The 25425-nt window shown below is 37.4% G+C and overlaps 2 protein-coding genes across 4 annotated transcripts in view; one reads left to right on the top strand and one right to left on the bottom strand.

Moving 5' to 3' along the window:
- jak1 (Janus kinase 1) overlaps positions 1–18128 on the top strand; it is a 36596-nt gene extending 18468 nt beyond the window's left edge. For all 3 annotated transcript variants that reach the window (XM_055056512.1, XM_055056504.1, XM_055056494.1), the window contains 20 exons: positions 138–406; positions 497–618; positions 1325–1504; positions 3819–3976; positions 4311–4425; positions 5059–5245; positions 7596–7708; positions 8129–8281; positions 8446–8533; positions 8620–8747; positions 8914–9052; positions 11630–11781; positions 11897–12047; positions 13397–13485; positions 13756–13948; positions 14590–14714; positions 14828–15000; positions 15104–15221; positions 15799–15909; positions 16760–18128. In XM_055056512.1, the coding sequence (XP_054912487.1) occupies positions 138–406; positions 497–618; positions 1325–1504; positions 3819–3976; positions 4311–4425; positions 5059–5245; positions 7596–7708; positions 8129–8281; positions 8446–8533; positions 8620–8747; positions 8914–9052; positions 11630–11781; positions 11897–12047; positions 13397–13485; positions 13756–13948; positions 14590–14714; positions 14828–15000; positions 15104–15221; positions 15799–15909; positions 16760–16876 (2881 nt within the window). In that variant the 3' untranslated portion in view covers positions 16877–18128. The remainder of the gene's footprint in view (positions 1–137; positions 407–496; positions 619–1324; positions 1505–3818; positions 3977–4310; positions 4426–5058; positions 5246–7595; positions 7709–8128; positions 8282–8445; positions 8534–8619; positions 8748–8913; positions 9053–11629; positions 11782–11896; positions 12048–13396; positions 13486–13755; positions 13949–14589; positions 14715–14827; positions 15001–15103; positions 15222–15798; positions 15910–16759) is intronic.
- A 1465-nt stretch (positions 18129–19593) lies between these two features.
- Positions 19594–25425, bottom strand: part of raver2 (ribonucleoprotein, PTB-binding 2) — a 101322-nt gene continuing 95490 nt past the window's right edge. The window contains exon 16 of the mRNA XM_055056524.1: positions 19594–25289. Coding sequence (XP_054912499.1) covers positions 25149–25289 — 141 coding nt within the window. The 3' untranslated portion in view covers positions 19594–25148. The remainder of the gene's footprint in view (positions 25290–25425) is intronic.

Genomic DNA, 25425 nt, shown 5'->3' with positions numbered 1-25425 from the left:
AGCATATGAAATTTGTTCTTTCTTTATACCTCTCTTTTCCAAAAAAACATTTGGCACTTATTTGCCATGTTTCCTAAGTTAAAACAGAAGATTTGGACAGATAAGTTAAAATATTCTTTTTGTCTTAATCCCACCAGTTACAAGCGTTTCATCCCGGAGTCATTGAACTCCATCATAAAACAACGGAACATCCTGACCCGCATCCGCATTAGTAATGTGTTCAAGAAATTCCTCGCTGAATTCAACACACAAACAGTTGGGGAGAGCAACATCACCTGCTATGATCTGAAGATCAAATACCTGGCCACGATGGAGGGCTTGACCAGCAGAATGGGCAGCGAGCTCTTTGAACCCGTCTCCCTGACTATAACACAAGAAAAGGAGCTCTCCAATGGAGGTTACTATGGTAAGAATTCATGTAATACAAGTTGCAAAAATATATGGTTTTATACATAGTTTGGGCAAACATTTATACAGTTAAACATTTTGTTTCCAGGGTATTATAACCAGAGCCAGCTGCAGACGAAATGTCAGAATCAGAACTTGGAGGCAAGCAGTGAAATGCAAGTTCTTGTCACTGGCACCACTGGCATTTCCTGGAGGCAAAAACCAGCAGTTGTGAGTAAACAAATAAAATGTCAAAGATCTCTTGATTTATGAGTGAACATGTCTTAACCATACTCTTAATATACTTTCTGTATATTAGGTTAATTTTATATTTCAACGTGGTTCTAGTTGATTTTGAGTGAACAGTAGAAAACAGTGGGAATGTGTCTCTGCACCAACCTCAGTCGGCATAGTCTATAATACCGTTTCCCAACCCCGGTCCTCAAGGCTAACTGCCCTCCACGTTTTAGCTGGTTTTCTGCTTCAATACACGGTTTAAATGAGGGGTGATTAACAACATTTTACTGAACTGCTATCATTTGATTCAGGCATGTCAAAACAGTGAATCATCTGAAACATGCAGGACAGACTAGACTTAGACTTGTACTTTATTGATCCCTTGGGAAGGCTCCCTCAGGAAATTGAAGAACAGGGTGCCTAGAGGATCAAGAATTGGGAAAAACTTGTCTGTAATACAGACTTTTAAGCCATTTGCATGTTAATGGACTTCAATTAAGAAAATGGCATTTTTAAATTCATAAAATACAATGGGTTAGATCAGAACACTTCTATTGACAAACAGCTAAGGATTTAATTGATACTTTCCCTTTATTGGGCAAAGAGGCCAGCTGTAGCCTTTATATAGGTGTTATTGACCAAAGTTATTGATTTGCAGAATTAAATGCTATTTTTAAGCCATGTTGAATTTATAAAACAGGTGCCAGTGATGCCCAAAGACAAAAGCAAGTCGAAGAAGAGCAAGCAGGATGAAAAACAGAAGAACAGGAATAAGGAGACGGATGATGGCTGGATGGTGTTCTGTGATTTCCATATGATCACACACACAGTCATCAAAGAGACAACAGTCACGATCATGAGACAAGACAACAAGAAGATGGTGAGACAGATGCACAAAGACATCTGTGACGTATTGTTTACTACCCATAAACAAGGTTTTATGTACTTATGTCTAATGCCCAACAAGTACAAACAGTTTGTGTCCTGGGTGGGTGGGATCAGCAGCATTACAATCGACCTGCCAGTATGTATTAGATCCAGGTGGAGCAGCTGACTCCTCACAATCCGCTGGGCAGTTTTCACCACCCATGCCAAATTCTTTTTTTTTCTCGACTATGTAGTTGTCGTACCACACAGTCATGCTGAGGCAGAAGATGCTCTCAATCAGGGTCTGTAGAAGTTCTTTTGCAAATGAGCAGGGAGTCCAGTGGTTTTCAATTTCCTGAGGAAGAAGAGTCTTTGTTGGGCCTTCCTCTTCAGAAAAGAGGTGTTCAGGGACCAGGTCAGGTCACTGAAAATTAAAATTAAGATTTCATTACCTGTAGGCAATAATTGGTAGGTTATTAGAAATAAATTTGTAAATGTGTGTGTCGAAATTGTATTGAATTTGGGTTGTAATCTATGGGAATCTGTGTTCCCCCTGCAAATGTGCACAAAACTTTTTTGATATTCTGCTAATATTGAAAAAACAACAAAATACTCAAATTTCACTACGCTGAAAGACCACCAATTGAAAAATGTTTTTTTATTTAGCAAATTTATTTTCATAATTCCAGTTTGAGCTATGTTTATGTTCAATGGAAATGCAGCAAATTACCGTACTACAGATTCTCCTCCCACCCCATCCCCAGAAGCCCTGTGCTTGATTAATGTGAAAGATGAGTCCATATGGCAAGCCGTTTTAACATAAATTCGGTTTTGCCGCCCTTACATTCCAGATATCTCAAATTGTTTTATGACTAGACGTTTTAGCAATTTAATATATCTCTAATTATATTTTGACTAGACAAAATACCTATTTGAGATATCTCTAATTACATTCTGACTAGTCAAAATGACGTCAGATTTACCATTGATTTGTATGGGGACTTCAATTTAAGATATCTACAATTAATTACTGACTATCTGAAATACACATTTCAGATATCTACAATTAAATTATGACTAGTCAAAAAGTAAATTCAAGATATCTTGATTGTAGTTTTGACTAGTCATAATTCTAATTAAAGATATCTCTAATTAGTCCATAATTCAAGATATCTTAAATGTATTTTTGGATAGTAGAAATGTAGTTTTGACTAGTGAAAATTAATTATAGATATCTTAAAAGCAAATAATGACTAGACAAAACTAAATTAGAGATATCTTGAATTATAATTTTGACTAGTCAAAATTCCTTTTAAGATATCTCTAAATAAATTAGAGATATCTTGAATTATTCAACTTTTCTATTTAAGATATCTTAAATGAACATTCTGACTAGTCAAAATGACATTACTGATATCTTGAATTAGCATTCTGTCTAGTCAAAGCGTCACTGATTTACGTGGCAATTTGAATGTTTAATAAAACAATGAAAAATAGAAAAAACGAAAAAAGACGTTTGAAAATGCACAACTTTCATGTTGAAAATGGATTGACAAAGCTGTTTTAGCTTTTAAAAGCTGTTTTTAAGTGCATTTAGTTCGTTGGAAATGAATAAACAGGACATTTTTTGTAGACATCATTAGCAGTCTTATAGTTTATGAAGTTTTGTGTTGTCCGCATGTCCAACATTTTTTCTAATTTGTGGCATTTATGGACAATTTTGTGCAGGAAACATAAAATTCTGCAGGCAACTGTTTGGACAGCACAAAGGGGCTTCAACGTCATTCTTAATTCAGATATCTAAAATTGTAATTTTGACTAGTCATAATTACGTCCGAGATATCTTAAATCGTAATTCCGGATACGTGTCTCGTCAAATTACAGATCCAGTGACGTCATTTGAGATATCTTGAAAGAAATTTTGACTAGTCAAAATGTAATTGAAGATATCTTGAATTATTATTCTTACTAGTCAGAATGTAAATACAGATATCTTAAATTACCATTCCGGATAGTCAAAATGTAGTTTTGTCTAGTCAAAATACATTTTCAGATATCTGGAATGTAATTACGGACAGTCAGACGGAACCGAATTTATGTTAAAACGGGTTGCCATAGAGTCCAAGCAGTTATTGGTTAAGGATAGTTTAAAGCCTCCATCTTGTGGCTCACTATAAGTGATGACATCAACAGTGACATCAGAATTCCTACTAAAATGACCTTGGTCTGAGTCAGACTTAGCCTTCTTGAAAATAATACCTAAGGAATGCATGATGGATATTGTCTTCACTTCCAATAAAATACCAATTCATTCTTTTCCCTTCCAGGAACTCCAAATGCTGTCAAGGGATGAAGCCCTGTCCTTTGTGGCCCTTGTTGATGGGTATTTTAGATTAATTGTGGATGCCCACCATTACCTGTGCAAGGAGGTGGCGCCTGCCCTGGTTGTGCAAAACACAGAGACTGGTTGCCATGGACCCATCTGGTTTGTTTTATTTTTGTTAATTAGAATACACTAAACACTCTTTTATTGAATGTGATTTATGTACATCTTTGAACTTGATGCATGTGTTTTCCTGTACAGGGAGAGATAAAACACTGTAACATTAAGTCAGTCTAAGTGAAGAAAATACCCACAATGTAGCAGATAAAATTTTGATTCCTTTTTTCTTTTTTGCAAGAACTTACTTTGGTCAGTTTTTACTGTAATAATAAACTGCACTTGAAAGAAATGTTTTTACTTTACTTGCGTAATTCTACAAAACCATTTCAGGCTGCTTTCGGTGAATATGATTAAGTCTGTTTTTCTCTTCCTCCAGTACTGAATATGCTGTCCAAAAGCTGCGGCAGGAGGGCAATGAGGATGGAACCTACATACTGCGCTGGAGCTGTACTGATTACAACTTCATCATCATCACTGTGGTCTGTCTTGAGGTAGTGTGAACCCACCATGGTATTTCAAAGTATTTCTCTATCCTTGATTTTTATTTTTTTTTAAATGGTGTATGAAAAGTTTTTAGAATGGTATGCAGGGTTGTCACAATACTAAATTTTTAAACTTGATACAGATACTAAGAAAAATATTCCATACCATCTTCAGTGCAGAGCAACATTTTTTGAAGGCACAGGGTTCCTTTTACTTAGAGCTGGAGATTCACGGTACTAATTTTCCATTAATGCACAAGTTTTTGGGATTGGGTGGAGTTCGGCTCAGTCGTGTCTCAAAGTGTAGCTTACGAAAACCTCTTGAGCTCCCAATCAGCAATTGTAAAGTCACACAAAAATTCATGGAAAACTTAAAAAAAAAAAGTAATTGCCTTTTAATATCTGTACAAAAATAAAAATAGGATGTTTATTTTTTAATTAGATATACTTTCTCATCTAATTGTTTACTTTTCACATTTTTTCTGTCCTTTTGCATTTTATGCATTTTGGTATCATTTTTTTTAGTTTTTCCTCATGAGGGTTACCGTAAATTATTAATTTTCTTCTGGTCTATTTTTCTCTTATGTTTCAATCTGTGTATCTTTGTTTGATCATAATTTATTCTGTTCTATTTCTATCCAGAGTGACCACTTCAATATCCAGTATAAGAACTTCCAGATTGAGGTGGACTCTGATGGCTACCGCCTGTATGGAACGGACACATCGCGGCTCACCTTGAAGGAGCTGCTGGACCACCTGGAACGCCAGTGTCTCCACACCGACAACCTGCAGTTCCAGCTCAGGCGCTGCTGTCCTCCACAGCCAAGGGGTAAACAAAAAAAGATAATTTCACTTTAATGGCCGACGGTACAAAATACAAAGTTACTGATCTCATAGCAAACCAGGGAATGTAAAGCAAAGTTAAAGCAATTTACCTCCTCATCAAGTGCATAAATGTTCTTAATTTCGGAACTTCTAAAGCTTAGAGAAGTGTTTCATTTGATATATTTTTAATCCGGTGGATTAAATCACATTTGTGGAACATTGACTGAAACAGAAATGTCTGTTTGGTTGCATAGTCAGAACCAGGTGACTTCTTTTGTAATTTCATAGTGGTTTACATCTGGATTTACCACGTCTAACTAGGGTGGAACAATAAATCGATAACAATATTTATTGCACTGGACACATAGTCAGTATCAATGGATGATCCATCTAATAGAATATTCAATATATAGAATATTCACTGAATTCTGATCCAGAACTTCACAGCATTCTGGATTATGTAGGGTTTGGTCAACCTCTCACAGTGAGCACAGCAAGGTCGGTGGCATCAACTAACTCTTTGGTTACCGAGTAACAATCTGTTGAGGAGCATGCAGTGCAGAAGTTTCAGGTTTCAGGTGAAAGCCATTGTTCTGCTTAAAAGCAGAACAATTGCCTCATGGCAATGAGGAAACCGGATAAAACACAAAAGTTCATGTCACTAATTTGGCAGTATTTCAGGTATTTACAAAAAAAAAAAACTAGTCAACTCTATATGGACTGATATCATAGCTTATATTGTGATACATTTTCAGCCACATTGTCCAACCTTATGTCAGACTTTTTCTAGTGCAGAATTCTAACGCATGTGACATAAGTAAGATGAAGTGCATAACTGTTCAGCCTGCAGACGCTTTGTAAAGACTACAAAGCGTCTGCTTTGCACTGTTTTCCGTAGTACTTTTACCCAAAAGGCATTTAGTTTGTCCACACAAAGTATTTCTTTAAGGGGAGCCTTTGCTCTGGCATCTGAAAAGCAAATGACATGGATTTAAAAAAGTTATAATTAGCAATATATATTATTGAATATAGGTACATTTTAGTCTTGGAAACCATTGTCTTTAGATATTTTTTGCAACCTATTTAACACTTCCTTCCATTAAAAGAGGCAGAATAGCTGCAGTTCTGTGGTTACATGTATAGCATACTGCACAACTCGAACATGTCAACCTCGCATATGTGTAGCGCTATGATTTCTATCGACGCAAGTCAGAACGTGGACCTGCTCTTAAGGCGTAGGTGTGCTTGAGTTGGGGTAAGGGAAACGGTGTTGGCAGTGTCTGTGAAATGGTGTCAGGGAGGAAGAGAGTTGTAAAATGTGGGTTTCCGTAACCAAACTAGCACTCTTTTGTTCACACAAGGAAAGAAAGAGAGCCATGTCTGTATAAGTGTGCCGAGGTGTTTGTTCGGGTAGGTGTGGCTTTGATTATTATCACGATCCTCCTTGGTAAGCTGATGTATCCGCTTCAGTGGAAGATAAAGGATCTGGGCTGTATTGTTGTCTGGGTTAATTTATAATGTAACACAATGGGCTCACTCGAACCATAGCCCACTGATACAGTATGCCCACATCCTGAGAGTATTCTTTGCTTTTACTTGTGTTGAAGTATTGTAAACATGAAATGAAAACTATTCTGTTGTCTAAAGCACATATGTGTATGTTTTAAGTAATGCCAGTTATCAACAGAAGATTATTGAGTGAGCGCAGCAGAGTGTGTGTCTTATTATTTTGGTGGTGGATCTGGTTGCGTGTTGTTTTTTGAGTTTGCATGAAACCCAGATTGCATGTCACAGACTTCTTTAACAAGTTGCTAAAGGAGTGCAGACGCCCCCTCTGCCTTCCCACACACACACACCTCTTACTTGAACCACAGTTTGTTGGTTTTGTCACAACATTAGCAACCCACATTGCACACACGCCGTCAGAGTACATAAACAAATACTCATTTTCACTGTCTGCTCATGTGTAGAAGTATACAAAAACTACGTCAGGTTTGATAGCTGAACATTAATATCTGTTCTCATCATAGTTTGTTTTGCCACATGCACACACAGAACTGCTGATTTTATTCACAGCTTTATGTATTAGCTGCTGAGTCTTTATTTTATACCTAGATGTTTTGAAAGATGCAGATAGTGTTGGCAGGTTTTATTCTTACTGCCTGAATGCAGCGCAGACATTTCAAACCAGCCCACAGTTTTGACTATATCTTCACCATGGTAACAAGACAGGAAGAAGTGAAGGATTAACCACCAGGCTTTCATTCAAATCGAAAACTTTGTCCAACAATGAGATCAACAGTTGTTTTGTGCTGTTCACAGTTTTCTAACAGAAATTTTGTTTTTTGGTACAGAAATTTCTAACCTTCTTGTGGTTACCAAGGAGAGAGCTTCCATCTGTCAGCCAACAAAGCATGAGAGGGAGCTCTGCATCTTCCACCGCATTCCCAAGGAGGACATTGAGCAGGTCCACGTTCTGTTTTGTCTCCTATTATTGCAGAGTGGGGCTAATACATTAGGATGTTGCTTCCTGTGTTCATCATCTACAGTTCCTTACAAATATAGATATCTTATCTGTAAAAATATTTTGAAAACCATTTATTCTTTTTCTTCTGCTTCAAAATTGTGATATTTGCTTTGGTATACCATGTAAAATTTCATTTAATATGTTGGAAGTTTTTGCATCCAGTTGTAAATATACTTAAATATAACACAATAGCACCAAAAATACAGATTTTAATTAATGACTCATAACTATATAATACAACCTAAAATTCTCACTGTTGAATTAATAACACAAAATATTATCTTGCATGCCAGGATAGAAAAAAATAGCGAGATACTTTCTGACCTCTAAACTGTCTATGCTCCATGTTGTGTTTACCAGGAGGAGCACCTTGGCGTTGGTACAAAAACCAACATATACCTGGGCACTCTGAGGGTCAAAAATGAGGAAGATGAAGACGTAGGTTACACATCTTTCCAGGAGGTTAAGGTCGTCCTGAAGGTGCTTGGTTCTGGACACAGGGACATTTCTCTGGTGAGGCACACTTTCATACCTATTAGCTTGTTGGAACGCATTTTCAACGGGATAATGTCTGTTGTTCTTATAATTAAAAGCTGTGAGATGTTTCAAATAATTATTAGTTAAAATTGGCAGCCTGCTGCATCGTTGGTGACACATGTTTGTCTCTCTGATGACAGGCGTTCTTCGAAACAGCCAATATGATGCGCCAAGTGTCTCACAAACACATCGTGCTGCTCTATGGGGTGTGTGTTCGTCATCAGGAGAGTAAGTGCTGTTCAAATGCTCGATTAAGTTTGAGATTTTTATGATGTGGAGGTCTGACCTCATGACCCATCTCTTTCTGTCAAAAGATATCATGGTGGAAGAATATGTCCAGCTAGGACCACTAGATGTGTTTATCAGGAGACAACAGAGTCCACTGAGCACCAGGTGGAAATTCCAGGTGGCCAAACAGCTGGCCTCCGCTCTTAGCTACCTGGTAAGCAGAAAACTTTTTCTTTTCCTTTATTGGTATTGAAATGCATGCTATGATGCTGTGTTTACCCCACATGTGATTTCAACGTTTTAGCAACGACATCTTGGTGACATTTTGTTTCTGCTCTGCCTAAAAATGTTTTTTTTTTTAATCATTGTGTGTATTTTAGGAAGACAAAAAGCTGGTCCACGGCTTCGTTTGTGCCAAGAACATTCTGCTTGCCAGAGACGGACTGGATGAAGAGGAGGGAGAGCCCTTCATCAAGCTCAGTGACCCAGGAATACCAATAACGGTGCTCTCCAGGGAGGGTGAGCATGAAGCACAGGCGACCTCATTTTCACTTTTGTTACAATGCAAATCACAAAGTTGCAAAATAGCTGCCATGGAACTGTTTGCATCAACTTCCTCTTTGTCAGCTGTAAATGAAAGCAGAATTGAAAAAAGCAGAAAGGCTGCAGTGAAGTTAACATGAACTAAGGTGAAATTTATTATTTATTATTTAATACTAACTAAGATACTGAGATACTGAAACTAAATTTTTATTCTTTATTAACTCAGGCTGGTTTTAATCTTTCCTCACAACACAAGAAAACAAAGCACTGTCATAGGTTTCTGTGAATATCAAGATTCACATTTGTCTCCTAATCATTTCATCTCATTGAGCAGATTTCAACCAGAGACTGTAACTTGTTTTGTTTTAATCTGTGCAAAGTCAAACTAAGATGGATGCGTCTCAAATTGCACAATTCCCGTCACGTAGCAGCTTCATGTTTCTATTCATCTATCAGAGCTGGAAGTCGTTTGATGGCGGGTGCTCAGATGGATCTGACTAAACCACAGGACAAACTGGAAATGTCTCATTGTAGATGCGCCCGTGGGAATACCCCTCTCTCCAGCGCTGTTCTGAGAAATCTTTACCATTTATTCCATTCCTCTCTCTATCGCTTTGCTGATCAGCTGGTCTTCCCGTTCCACATTGATGTCCTTGTCCATAGATTTAATTGAAATCGATACGTAATGTGCTCAGATACTTTTTGGGAGCACTGTTCCCTACTTCCCACTAATCTGATTGCTTTCTCCTGGCTCTTAAGATGTTTTCTTCTCTTTCACTGGTTTTCCATCTTTCTCTCCCTTTTCCCATCCTCTGATTTAAGTTATGGATTTGTAGAGCTAAAACACGGCTGTGGATGTCAGATTAGTGGAGAGTTTTTCCAGTAATGCTGAAATTTATCAGCCAAACAATGCCAATTCAATAGTTTAAGCTAGATTCCCACACAGCATTTTCTCCTCGAATTAAGAGGAAGTATTGCTTCACCCCAAGTACGTCAGACCATGACAGAAGCACATGAGCACTGAACTTTTGTTTGCGTTAAAAGGTCTCCTTTTAATTCACCTCTTGTTACAAAACCAATCTTAATAATATGCATTCCTTATTTTTACACACTGTATCAGTTTTAAGGAAGTTGTAAATTGTGTATTACTGTCTAGACATTCTTTACAGTGGCTGTGTAAGCACTTGTTGGGTTGCCTGAACTGAGTGATATACTGATGTACAGAAGTAATCTTATAAACACTAGAAGAGATTTTGCAGTTTCTTTTTTAAGGATTTTTTCAGCTCTAGTGGACTTTATTTCACAGTAAACTGACAGGAAAGTGGGTTGTAAGAGAGGAGGAAGAGATGCGACAAAGGTCATTAGGCCAAGACCAGTCAAGACAAGTCAAGGGCTGAGGTCTCCGCATTTGTGTCACGTCCTCTTTTGTTTGTTTGTTTGTCTTTATATAAGATTACACTCTAAGCTGCATGTAAAAGCAGGTTGTTAGTTTTCTCAACTATTAATCTAGCATCTAGAGTTGTCCTGGTATTATTTCTTCAGATGATAACATTAATCACAGTATCATCTGAAATTAATTAATTGATTCAACTGATTTTCAAAAGGTAAATTCTTCATTATATACATTTGTTCCACACAAAGTGATACTGCTGAAAAAAGACCCAGAATTCACTTTCTGATGGCAAACTGCAAAGTATGTCCAGTATGCAGTTAGTACTTGGCTAGAGCTGCATTAATGAAGCTTGGCAGGGAGGCGATCATTTGTCGGTTCTGCTGAGATGTTAAAGACGCTCAGGTTTCTTTAATAGTGCCTGCATAGTTGGCTTGTTGGCTCTGTCTCTTGACAATACTCATATTCTCTATTGAATTTAGGTCAGGTGAACTTCCTGGTCAACCAGATATTTGTACTTTAAGCAGTAAGTACCAGGTCCTGCTGGGGAAATAAAAAATAGCATCTCTCCAATGCCTTGTGCTTGCTAAAGTGCTGACTTTGGAGCTGATAAGAGGGAAGAGTTACAGGAGTGAATTACATGGCTGCCTAAATCAACTCTTAACCAGACTTTGGGACCTTGACATTCAAAACTGAAGAACATGCTGGTCCTTTTGCTCCCTAACTCAGTGGAAAGGCTTCTTAAATTGTTTTTATATTAGCTTAACATCAGGAATGTGACAGTTCTGGATACATCTAGAAGAATTGACTGTAATGTACGAATGTCTTACACAACCCTGAAGGGATTTGGTTCTCAGTTATCTGTGTTGCTTGTGCACATTTTCCTTCTGGCACAATTTTCCTTCCCCTGAACTTTCCATTAACTTACTTGAACATGACTGTTCTTTTTGACAAGGCATTTTGTTGCTAACCTTCCTTATAAATGGTGTTAGTCACTGTCTGTCTGGTCAGTGGTATTCATAGCACTATTTCTGCCCATTTATTCGTATTGCTCTTATGTAATATTTCTTTCTTTCAATAATTTAATATGAATGTCAGTAAAGAAAACATTGTGATCATCCTAAAAGCATTGCTCCAACAGGATTTTGGCTTTGTGTGTGTAGAATGTGTGCATCGCATCCCATGGATTGCTCCCGAATGTGTGAAGAACCCATCAGAATTGAGCGTGGCGGCTGATAAGTGGGGATTCGGTACCACCCTGTGGGAGATTTGTTACGATGGTGAGGTCCCTCTCAAAGAGAAGAAGCTGACGGAGGTAAATGAACACAAAAACAGCTCTCAATCAGAATCCTACTTGATTTTTCCTCTGCTCTTCCAGAGAAACTGATCAATGCTCCCCTTTCTTTCCTTACTTAATTTGTGGTGAGCAGAAGGAGAGGTTTTATGAAGCTGAATTCCAGTTGGCCATCCCAGACTACAAGGAGCTTGCTGAACTCATGACCCGCTGCATGAACTATGACCCCAAGAAGAGACCCTTCTTCAGGGCTATCGTCAGAGACTTGGAAGAACTAGAAGAAAAAAGTATGTCTGATAAGAAATTTGGTCTCACTTAATCTATACTTATTGTGTTTACATATTAACTCAAACCCTTTTGTTTTTGCATTTTAACAACATCAAGTCAAGTTTTATGTAAGATTAGAAAAGGTTTAATACAACTAAGCTGTGGAGACCAAACCAACATTCAGGCTGTATTTTTAACCTATGAAATCCGACCTGGATGTTATGCGCGGTTTGTCTCTCACATAGCAGCAGCAGCAGCAGCCTCAGATATAGAAAGAGTTGTTTACTCGCTCAGATGTTCATGAGGAAGTTCACTGGGTACATTACCAGTGATCTGCCCCTCCTTGGGCCTCACAGAAACATACTTCAGTCCATTCTTCCACCTAGCGGCCACTTTTGCATGCTGCAGTCTGTCTTAGTAACCAAACAACATAAAACAATTACTTCTCTATTTAAACATTAAAAACCCTGTAGAAGCATTTTATTCTAACATAATTATTGACTTTTTTTTCTTTTAGACTTTCAGCATAACAACTTCTATGTATAATTTGCTTTAAGTATCATAGCCAATCACAAGGAAACTAGTGCAAGCAAACAGTTACATAACCACAAAAAATTCTAGTGAAAAACATCAGTCAACCACAATAGACTTCCTATTACGCAATATGTTCAATATGAACAAACTCATTTCACAAAGATGGATATATGTTGCTGTTGCTTAGCAGCAAGAAGATCTTGGATTTAAATCCCAGTCTGGGTCCTTTCTGTTTGCTTTCCTGTGTGTGTTTGTGTGTGTGTGTTCTCTCTGGGTACTCTGGTTTCCTCCCGCAGTACAAAAATATGACTGATAAACTAACCGTTCTCTAATTAGTCCATCTTCAGTTGTGTAAAAACGGGCTTCCTCTGGACAGAATGAGGAATTGTGATTTATTAATATTTTCTTGATTGCTACATTCCACACAGTAACTGGGTTTATTTATTTTGTTCAAATGTACTGATATATATTGATGCTCTAATGGAACCACCAGTGGAGAAAATAGTAAAAGTAAGAATCCCCACAATATTGTCAACTTGTTCAACGATCAGAATTTAATGTTGTTGTGATAAATCCGATCTAAATGATATAAGAAATTATTTAATAGCTTTTAAAAAAAATTGAGCAGTTAAATTCAGTAAGTGGTATTATTGACTAATTATAGACAGACTGATGTTTTCAGGTCTTTATTTCTGTTAATTGTGACTTTTTGCTTTCAGCTAATGAAAACACAGAAAAAAGAAACACTTACTGAAGAAATAGAGGCTTAGTAAAAAGTATGTTTAATGCCTGCTTAAAGTTTAATTTTAATCAAAGATATTTTTCCTTTTCTCAGGTCCATTCATCAAACCATGTCCAATACAACCGGTGGACCCGACTGTATTTGAAACCAGATTCCTGAGGAAGATCAGAGAACTTGGAGAGGTAAACAAAAGCTTTATGTTTAATCAATTGATGTCTTGATATTCTTGACAATTATGCAACGACTTAATTTACAGAACAGCTAATTAATGCTGATGTATCTTATTTTCTGATTACTAAAGTCAGAAAGCAATATATAATTTCATTTTTTACCTTGAAAAAAGCTTAGAAAATATCAGGATTTATTTTTTCATGTTACTCATATTGAGTTGAAAGCTGTTCTCGCGCCTTTTTCTTAAATAAATAAAAACTGTTCATGTTCTCCGCTCACAGGGTCACTTCGGTAAGGTGGAGTTGTGTCGCTACGACCCTCGGGGAGACCGAACGGGTGAAATGGTGGCGGTGAAGTCCCTGAAGCCTGAGAATGGCGAGGAGCAGAGCAACAACCTCCTGAAAGAGATTGAGATCCTAAAGGCACTTTATCACGAAAACATCGTCAAATACAAAGGCATCAGCCAGGAAGAAGGTGCTACACAATACAAATACAGACATGACACAAAACTGTACAAAAAATATTTACACGTCTCCTCTAACATAAGTCTTAATCCATCAGTTTTGTCTTCATCTGGTTCAAATTCTGTAAAAAAAAACAACTCTCCTATTAAGTTTTTTTTTCTATTTGGTTATTAATTGGTTAATCAATCAAACGATGAACAGATCAGCCCTACTCTGTATTAAGTCAAGCAGAAAGGACTGAGCTTTTCCATCCTTTGATACAAGTGATTAAACTTTCACTAAAGTGTAGCATTTTAGGCAATAAAATGTTTTTCTTATTTATAAAAAGATGAAGTTGTTCATTTACATTTTTTATTGTATTTTTAATGCATGAAAATACAAGGCTTAAGTGGTTGAATGGAAAAAAATCTGAAGAACGAGCCAGCTTTTTATCCAATTAATCGTCAGAATAAACAATAGAATAATCGATTACTTCAACAATATGGTGTTTATCGGTGCGACTTCTGATTATTTTGGTAAAGGTAATTTCACCTGGATTTGTTTCAAAATAAGAAGTGACGACTACATGTCGAATGTTTTCTTTTTTCTCTCATCTGTGATTCATTTTTCTACCACTGCATGATTATGTACTACTTTATATATAATTTCTAGGTGGAAAGACCATCAAGCTGATAATGGAGTATCTTCCACTGGGCAGTTTGAAGGAGTATCTTCCCAGATACAAGAACCAGACCAGTCTTGGCACCCTGCTAAGCTACTGTATCCAGATATGTCGGGTAACAATCTTTATTCCTGGGACCTTTTGTCATGTGAAATTATTCAGTCTCAAGTGGCTAAAAACTTTCTCATTTATGTTATATGTGTGTGTTTTTGTTTTTGCTTTTTTTAGGGCATGGATTATTTGGGATCTCGGAACTACATCCACCGCGACCTGGCAGCCCGAAACGTGCTGGTGGAAAAAGAAGGCATGGTGAAGATCGGAGATTTTGGTCTCACAAAAAGCCTCAAGGAAAACAACGGTTATTACACGGTCAAGGACGAAAACGACAGCCCCGTCTTCTGGTTAGTTGAGAACAAAAATGACTCATTAACATGTTCTTTTATTTGTTTTTTTTTTTGAAGGGCTCTATATATGAATAACAAACCTTTTTTAACCCATTTTCAGGTATGCTCCTGAGTGTCTGACTCAGTGCAAGTTTTACCTTGCTTCAGATGTGTGGTCCTTCGGAGTGACCATGTATGAAATCATCACCTACTGCGATTCCTCCAAAAGTCCAATGGCGGTCAGTGTTTCCTCTTTGTGCTCAGATGATTCTACATCAAAGCACATGTACATTCACACTCAATCACACCATGTGCGCATTGCCCACATGGTTATTTGCCTGTGGCAGATGGCACAATTCTTTGGCCAATAAAAGCAGATGAAGTGTTTTACTAGAAGCAATCGAAGCAGCAGTCTGTGCCAGCGGTGTGAGTTTAGCTTATTATGGAGATCCGTCACCAACATCAGGCTTTTATCTGTGGATGATGTTGAGAACCAAACTGAAGAACAGAGGAAACTGTATGGACAGTTATTTAATAAAATAGATTTTCATAAGTTCCCCTTTTTTACGACCTGCTGATAAAATGTTGGGACCGTTTTTCTTATATTCAGATTGTTTCATCCAATCACATTCTAAAATCTTAAAAACTACAAACAACTGGGCACAGCTACATTAGTCTTTATGGTACAAAACAAACATTTAAAAATGCACAAATAATGAGAAAATATAATAGCTTACTAAAGTTCTTTTTATATTAAAGAGTAATTGAAAACATAACCAATAACTTTGCGATTTGCTCTCGTCCTTAACTTCACAGTGCTTTCTGGATATGATCGGGAGAGCTCAAGGCCAGATGACCATCGTCCGCTTGGTGAATGTTCTGCAGGATGGAAGAAGATTGGCTTGTCCTGAAGCTTGCCCTAGCCGTGTAAGTAACTTCGTTTATGATTTTTCTTAACTTTAGTTAGTTTTTCCTTCACATTAGTGTGCACAGACAGAACTCCAATCTGTGTGAGGCAGTTTCAGAACGAACAGGGGTGTCCAAATTTTGTCACAAATTGTCAAGTCGAAAGCACTCACAGGCCAGGAAAAAATAATAAACTAAGCTGCAATACAGCAGTCAGTGTTTTGTTGCGGGTTTGTTTCATTGAAAGAAAGAGGTCAGCTGTAAATAATAATGTGTTGTAGCCTACTATTGTAAGATTTTCTATTGTAAGATTTTAGACTGAAGATTCTCTCTACATTTTTTGGCTCTTACCTACTTCCTCATGCTTCAGTCAGAAAAAAAAAGAAAAGCCTTTTGGTATTTCTTTTGGTAATGTCAGCTTTTACAATTTTGTAAATATTTAAGCTTTTATGCACATTTCAGTTCAAATGAAGTTCTTCAGAATTCCACAAAAATCAGTAACATCTTTGTGCTCTTTGACAGCTCACTGCCTATTTCAACTTGATTGAACTTTCAAACAAGTCACAAGATGTTCAGCTACCTTTAAATGACTCAGCTTTTTGATATCTTAAGGCTTTTCTTAAAAAAAACAAACATGAAGTTGCATTAAAATTTTTCAGTTTTACAGTGTAATCAATTGACAGAATAATTCATCTGACACTTCAAAATTTGACTGCTTGTTCACAAACAAAGTGCTCCTGTTCATACATATTACACTCTACAGTAATAATTCATGTATCAAAACATTGCCACGTGTGTAAGTGGCTGGCAGACTTGTTTCCTGCTTTAAGACAAACTGTGAAAGTGTTTAAAATCCGTTTTTATTTTCCAGGTGTATGAGCTGATGCGGAAGTGCTGGGAGCACGCTCCGGAGCGGAGAATCACCTTCAAGCGTCTGATTGAGGAGCTGTCCATCCTGCAGCAGCACCACCAGCAGAACAGCCTGTAAACCTCCACTAGGTTCTGTTGTGAAAGCAACACGAGACCAGGAGCAAACTGCCAAATCGGACCATTAGCTGCACGCTCAGCTTCACATCGCAGAGGAAATCCTCTGTCATAATCGCCCATAAACCTTCTGCGTCATTGAGGGAAAAATATATATAAATATGTAGCCTAACAATACTTTTAGAAACTTCGCATTTGGAACTTATAATCTTGATATTTCCTGTTGTAATGAACATTTATGAAGAAACAAATCTTATATTCTACATAAAGTAGTTGATGTTTCTGGACCTGCTAGGATACTGTAGTGCTCTGAAGACGTGGCATCATGACAGGAGGAACGGTTTGTGCCACTGCTGGGTCATGGACTCCTTTTTTGAGAGAAAAATGGCACGATCCGAGTTGAGCATCATGGATTTTTATCGGTTTGCATAGATTTGATGTGCAAATGCAGCTTATAATAGGTGGAACTAAATTAGCCAGTAATCTAATAACTGTATGACTTTCAGTCTTACATAGAAAAATCAGTAGCAAAATTTTAATTGGGGTAAATTGGTCTGAAGTCTTAGAAAATGTCCAACTTGATTGGAAAAAACCATCATCCTGATTTGCATCAACTGTTTAACCTGTATTTGCACAGGAACTGTGTTTTTTTATTTCTTTTTTTATTGTGCAATTGATCAGTGAGCCAAATATGATGTAACGTTAAACGTGGTTAAGGAAAAGTGTTTCTAAGACAGGCACTTGGGGGCAGCAGCGCTTTATTTCCCCTCTGTTTTGCAGCCTTACACGGAGCAAGTGGAGGCATGTCAGAACCCATATTCTGTAAATGTTCTGCTGCACAAGAGCAACAGCTGCAGATTTCACTGGGAGATGACAATAGATGGGCAGGAGTTGCTCCAACCAAATGACTTTATTTTAAAAATAATCCCACATCTTATAGCTGAACATGTTTGTGCATTTAACTTTTTTTTTTAAAATGTAGTTTCACAATACTCCACAAGTATAAAAAGTGTATTTATCCACATTAGTGGAATTGCTTGGAGCTGAAGGGACTTTTTCTGCCCTAAATGCCGCCCATGAGTCCGTCTGTCAGGCATAGACGAAATGGTCAAGATCACACGATGCGCTTTAATCCACAATTTATTTAGGAATGTAAAAGGCAAATCCTTCTGCTCTAAGAAAAAACATGTATAATTTTTCAAGAAAAAAAAGACATAAACTCTTGATGAAAAAATAAATAAAAGGTCTCAGTTTTCTTTATGTTTAAAGCGACATGTTCAAATGAAAATGGTTCTATATTGTGCAGCAGTGTGATGTCATGCCAAATCTGCTCTAGAAATATCTTAACGGTAAAAGAATATTAATGTCAGTGTAATATAAAATTCCCCAAACTCTAGTTTGTTAGAAAACACACTTGAAAAGCAAAAATGTTAGTGTGGACCAGTAAACACTCATTTGAAAATTATTTACAACCATTAAATTGGTCAAAAAAAAAAACACCCAAGTGTATAAATATTGCAAACGTGTGATCAAGAGACTTCCCTCTTCTTTCACTGTTGCAAAGTTCAGCCTCTACTGATCAATCTGTAATGTGCAGATTCTCACACAAGTACACTGTGAAACCCAACAACAGAACAGGAAGTCTGAATTTTAACCTGAACTCACAGAGCAATTCCACCTGCTTAGACAGACAGAATTGCCGTCTACCTGCAGATTTAGCAGTGGCAGTGGAGGAAGTGGATGAAGCCATTCAGTCCAAGCGTTCATATATTGTATTAAAACAGCCATGTTGTTCCGCTGGGCACTTCCGCTTTTGCAGAACTGCACACAGCACAGGGAATTTCCAGTAAGCTTCATAGTGTCAAATTAACGTCACAGCTAATCTTCAGGTATCGGGTAGAATTTTTGGGCGCACAATCCATGCACATGGCATCACAGGTTTGAACGCCAGCCTGCTGAGCTTTGCCGAATGTCATCCCATCTTTCGTAACCCACTTTTCTGTCAAATAAGGCGCCAGGGAACCAAGAAAATCTTTTGAAAGAAACAAGTAAAATTTTCACAGTCCACATCCCCAGGAAGCAATTTTCTCAATAGCTGAGGGCCCTTGTATGAAGTGAAGATTTTCTGCTTAATTGAACTACTCCAAAACTCTATTTGTTGTGTCAGATCACCATCGCCTTACTTCAGAGAACATCGGTTCAGCTAATGTGTGTGTTGATCAGAATTACACCGACAAACTCAAAATAGGAAGAAAAATGTAGAGAAAGTAATGCCATCTATCACCTGAGCATCTCTAATAATTCCTTTCTCTGTTGATGCTGAGAATGATTCACTCTGCAGGTAACAAGCGCACAGTTTGGTTCATATCCCCCGAGCATCGAGAGGAGACATGTGACAGCTCTACAGGTGCCTGCAAAGCGCAGGCGTCTAGCAGACAACACACACTTCAGTGAGGGAGCACACAGTGGAGGAATAATCCCTGCAGGCTGAGCGGCTGAAGGCAGCTGAAGTTGTTTCCCCCCCAATTTCCTTTCAGTCTGTCTCCCCCATTTCTCCGTTGCCTGCCAGGAACTCATTTTTAGTGCACGACAGACAAACGCCCGGTGTCAGTGGATGGAACGTCGGTTCATTATTTGCAATTCAATGGATCACAGCAGCCGCAAATGAGAAGTTTTAATCAACTCAAGAAGTGACAGACAGAAACCTACAGAGAACAAATAAACAAAGGAGCGACAGGGTTAATTTATTATTACTCACATCTCCAGCCGATTGCTTCTTACAGGAAGACGATTAAAGTCATGTCCTGACAGATACTGGCTGGAAAAGCTCTTTGCTTACAGACATTCACACCAGAGACATGAAACTGGAAGTATGAAATGAATCCAAGTCCATTGTCTGTCTAGTTTGGTTTAGAATCTTTTGGTGTAAATAAAATAAAACCAACAATACGATCCCACAAACGCCTCTGCAAATACCAAAAGCAAACAGCGGGTCCATATGTTGAAATCATGAAGCATCCCTTTTGTGTAAAATAATAAAATGGATGGACACCATTTTATAAATACAACAGATCATCATGTCACTTCACCCAAATGATACACATAATTGTAAAGTTTTTAAGCAAATATACAGAACACTGTGCCAGCCTAAAATACAGCACATCAGTTCTAACTTTGTTCATTACATTTTGTTCAGTTAAATACTAGTAGTTACTTGAAAGTCTACAAAATGCAAAAACAAATACATCATTGTGAGTGGCTAATTTGGTGCTGCTCATGAAAATCTAAATTAAAATTGTATTGAGACAAAGACTGGACAAAGTCAAAGCACATAGACGAGACATCAAACGGACGAGACGACGATACAAACACATAAGTCAGCAGATTTGAAATGATGGATAATTTCTCTTTCTATGTAAATATTGAAAGCTTAAGAAAGCTGTTGCTCCTAAAGAAAGATATTAACGATACGTGAACATTTCATTAATGTGTTAAAAAAATATGGGTTCAGTTCATATTTTAAATGTGAAAATAAAATAAATGTGAAATTAAATGTTTTCTGGCTCAAGACAAAATTATCAATCCTTTAAATTACAGTTGACACAAATATAATTACATGTATTTACATTGAAAAAACAGCAGTACTAAGTTATGGGACCCAGCAGATTGCGTAAACTTATTTCCTGTATGGGGTTTGCAAAAAGTCAAGTTTTTAATTTCCAATTCTTAAAGCAAAATTTAGAAAATCGTTTATAGAAAAGTGTCTACTACTTTTAATATGTGAAGCACTATTTGTAGAAGTTACTGAACACAAAACAAAATGAAAGCATCAATGTTCAAAAAAGTTACCAAATATGCATACGCCATGAGAAAAAATATGGAATAATACTCCAAGACAGACACAATCAGAGCTGGGAAACCAGAGAGAATATAAGCAGCCCTAAGAAAAAAAAACTGAGCAATACTGTACTGCTCCAACACATTCGTATGAATCTAAAATCATTTCAGCAACCCAGTAGCTCTCAATACAAGGTATGCAGTTACAGGGGAAGTTATACAACCCTTAATTTTCACAATATAAAGTTTGTATTCTCAAGCAATTCTAAATGGCGATGATGGCATATTGTGAAGAAAATGATCGGTACAACAGACAGAAATCTATTCGAAGTAAAAGAGACAAATGGCACAGCAGACGAGCGCAACAAATACTTTTCAAATCCTGCTGCCTCAATCTTAAACTTCACCTGTGGCTACGACACAACGCTCACTCCTTAGGTGTTTGTTTCCATCCTGAAACAAGACCAATCACTATCATAGCTGCTCACTAAGGAGGGAAATCAACTTCCAGTGCTGGAACAGACCAGAGTCAACCGTAATGTGTGAGAGTGGTCTGAGTTGATTGAGTAGGGATAAAGCCAAAAGGAAATTAATTCAAATTGGGAAAATTAAACAATCACATAAACTGTGGACACTAGATGACAGCAAAGTGCTTCCAATATGACAATTAAGTGTTTTGAATATATATTACCACCCTTGTTGACTGGCTCTGTGGTCGAAGGTTCAAAACAGGAAGTATAAATTCTTTCATGCTGTTGTAGTGCCTTGCAAAAGTATTTCAATCAATATACAAAGCTGGTAGAGAGACCAGCAGTAACCACAGTGAAAGATGGTTTCACAATGTAATGACTCAAAGGGACTAAATGAAAATGCACACCACACTTTTCAATTTTTATTTTAGAAAGCCATTTATCCTAATGAAATCCATTGAAGTTAGTAATTTCATGGTTAAAAAAAAAAACCTGGAAAATATTCCAAGGGCAGGAAACCTTTTGCAAGGCGCTTTGTCTGTTTCCATTACTGCTCCGTACCAAATGCTAAGAGTTTATATTCAAAGAACAGCTCAAGTTTAATTTGTAACCAGTGGATTCTCCATTTCAAATATTATAATCACCAGCTGTTATTTGTCATGCAGTTACAGAAAGCCACTTATTCATTTAAAATTTTGTACTGAACTGAGAATCAATATTTAAAAAAAAACATTTTGTTGCTCTAATCTTCTTCATACAATTTTCAACATGGGTTTTATTATTCTTTGATGATCTGCAGGGGAAAGATGTGTGACCTGGTTCAGCTCTGGTGTAAATGTTATTTTCTAGGTCATTGCTTTTATTTACTGGACCAAAATGACCCTCATTACAATTTGAACACCTTATAAGAATACCTGAACCTCAGCATTCTGATTTCCCATTATTTCTGTGTGGATCTAAACGTCACGTCGATCTGACCTGCAGTTACAAACACGTCAGATTTGCTTTACCTCGTGTTGTTGTTGTTGGTTTTCACAGTGTGTGAGCATTACTGCCATGGCAATACAAGTGATATTATTCTCAGATATATAAAATTCTGAAATTTATAAGCAAAATGCAAAGACATGAAAAATAGAGATAGAAAAAATGAGAAAGCTGTAACCATGTGTATAAACCATTGCCAGTTTAGAATGGCTGAAGACTTCAAATAAAAACCTTATACATTCATCCTTTTACAGTAGTTGGAGCCTTGGTTATTGCCTTTTTAAGTCAGTGCACTTAAACTTTAATGTTCAAACTGTGATGAAAAAGCAAACCTGCTCTCATTATACAAGCTTTCTGTATACTGGCTTTACAATATTACCAAAATCGTTTTTGCAAGGAATACATAAAGAAAGAGTATCAAGAGTACCCAGATCGAACCAGCTATTGACATACACTGTCCAACAAAGGCTATGTATTTCCTGTTTCAGATTACATGCACCAAGGTTACTGCGCTTTCAAATACTTTGGGAAAGTCCAGATTGTAAAACGGCTTTGAAAGCCTCTGATTATAAAGCAGCACCTCAAACACACTGCTTCCATCAAAGTAAAAAAAAAAACAATCTGCCAACATATCAGAAAAAGCTCAACTCGCCTGGATCATCCTTGCTTACAGTTTCCGGGCGAATGAAGGTGCCACATTAATCCGTTCAAACAATTACACGCAACTATAAACACCCAGAAAACGTCCAGCCGTCACACTGTTCAGGAAGGAGACGGCTTCCAGTGTTTTGGTCTCACTGCAGACCAAAAGCAGGAGAGTCTGCGGCGATGCCGACTCCAGCTGGTAAACCTGTCATCATACACAATGAGACATGTTTTCTACCAACATGGCCTGAAAGGCCATCCAGCAAAGAGGAAGCCATTATTTCAGAAGCGACATATAAAGCAAGATTAACATGGCTGATTTAGTCCAAATAAATGTTGGAGGAAAAAAAAGTTGATGTATTTTTTTTGTAGAGTGTATGTAAATATCTGGTTTCACTGTGCAAAAAAGAAATCTAGATTTCATTCATCCTACAACAGAAAAACTTACAAACTATCTTAATCGCATGAAAGAAAATAATCTGGTTGACTCTACCGCTATGAAACTGGTCAAATAAATTAAGAGCAAAATGTTGCACATTGTTCTTTAACATACAGTTCTGACCACAAGCTTACATAATATCATTGTTAGTAAGACAGTGGAGACATTCCACTGCTGTCCTGATCCTGCTGATTTAAACACAATGTTTTAATTTTATCAGCATGTTTCTTCTAACCAGAAGAAACAGAAGTATGTTGAATGTTTGCAGCGGCCCAGTCCAGATTTCAAATTGATAGCAAGTTTGTAAAGGGAGCTAAAGATTAGGGTGATGGCAAGGAGTTTTCTGCAAAATACAAATACAAGTGGAAATGTTCAATTCGGGAATAAACATTTTTATCAAATGAAAATAATAACTGAATCTACTTCACCCAGGAATATGATTTAAAAAACCCCAGTTCAAGTAAATCATTAAAACCCACGAATAAATATGACTTTAATGCTGATGTGTGTACCAGAACTGTATTTTCATTGTGCAAATCCAATTAAACTGCTAAATGTCAGAGATAATTCCATCGCTCAATGGAACTGCTGAATTATTTTTCTACAAATTAAACAAATATATTTTAAGGCGGGGATGGGGAGCCTCCTGGAGCCATTTTATTACTTTCAACCATTAATATTTAACAGTTCCCATGCAGAATCCTCAGTCATGTTTTTTTTTTTAGCTGTGCAGTAATTCTGTATTGAATCACTTCTACAGTCTCAAGGGTTTATGAAAGTGGTGGCTGAATATGAAATTAAAGCTCCTGTTACAGTTTCAACAAAACTTCCAGAAAAACAAAAAAGAGAGAAAATGATTTACAACAAAAACAGCAGAGGAGGAAAACTGCACCCAAATATTTGGCTTAAACAGTACAAAACAAACCAAATAACTACGTTAAAGTCTCATCAGGACTTATCGTTAATACAATACTCAAACTGCCTCGGCATATTATATTACAAATATATAAGAGTATATTGTAGATCGACAAAACAAATCTGACGCTGAATATTTTTTTCCTGTTGTACACCACACTCAAAAATGAGCATCAAATCGCCCTTTAATTTATGTGTTATTGTCTGTTATGCATGGCTTAATATATTCTATACTACACTGCAATATTTACACAGCAGTTAATTTACTTTATTCCCTCAATCTACATCTGAAAAGTCCAACTTTGAGGGACTCCATTTAATTCACCAAAATTAAGGGATTTGATTGATTTAAACCCTTTTTTTCCTGATGTTCTCCCAAAACTTGGGATAGAAATGGCTGACGCTTCCTACAGAAAACAGCAAAGCAACACACAAAACACACACACACCGTCAGGTAGGTTTAGAGAGAGTCCTGGGTAATAAAAGGCAGTGAAGCTAGAAGAAACGGATGTCAGTCTGACTGACGAATCAAATTTGAGAGTTTCTTTAAAAAAAAAAAAAGACGTTGAAAGGACCAAATGGGGGGAAGGGGCAGTTTCAGCATCCAGACAGGTCAGCTGCCTTCAAATACAAAAGCAGCTTCTACACACACATATAATATACTTTAGTTTAGATTATGTTTGAAAAAAAAAAAGAGATAATATTAGTTAGGAACAATGACAGAGAAACTGACATTTAAGATAAATAGTTAAGGCTTGAACAAGACAAAAGCAATACTGTGAAAGAGTGTACTAAAATTTCAAAATCAAAGAGCACTATGGCTTGTTTTCACTCTGGCCATCTGCAACCCTGACTCAACCCAACCTGACCCCTACTGCAGGGACGCACAATGGCAGCCACAGAAAAGGCCACTAGAGGGAGCCGTGACATCCAGCTGGTTGTGTCTCCCTCCTGAAGCTGTGGGCTTTAAGGTCATTTGGTTCACTCTACAGCCTCTTCCTTTTGAAGTAGTCGGCATACTGCCCCCCCAGGCCCTGGGAGTGCTGCCCGATGTACGCGCTCTCCGATGGCGGCGCTTCCTGCACCGCCAGCTGAGGGTAGTCCCTCTTAATGCCACGGGTCTGGTTCTGAGGAGACAGAAAGCGACAGGCGGGAAGGATTTGAAAACGATGGATCAGAATGTTTTGTTTCAAAGTCGCTTAAAAAAAGGTTATTTGGCAAAAAGGTCATTTTAACCCACAATGTTTGCTTGAATAAGCCTGT

This window comes from Poeciliopsis prolifica, unplaced genomic scaffold (assembly GCF_027474105.1).
Source record: "Poeciliopsis prolifica strain line A6 unplaced genomic scaffold, Auburn_PproV2 SCAFFOLD002, whole genome shotgun sequence".
NCBI classification, from domain to species: Eukaryota; Metazoa; Chordata; class Actinopteri; order Cyprinodontiformes; family Poeciliidae; genus Poeciliopsis; species Poeciliopsis prolifica.
The sequence above is the reverse complement of the archived record's forward strand: the minus strand, read 5'-3'. Positions and strand labels throughout refer to the sequence as shown.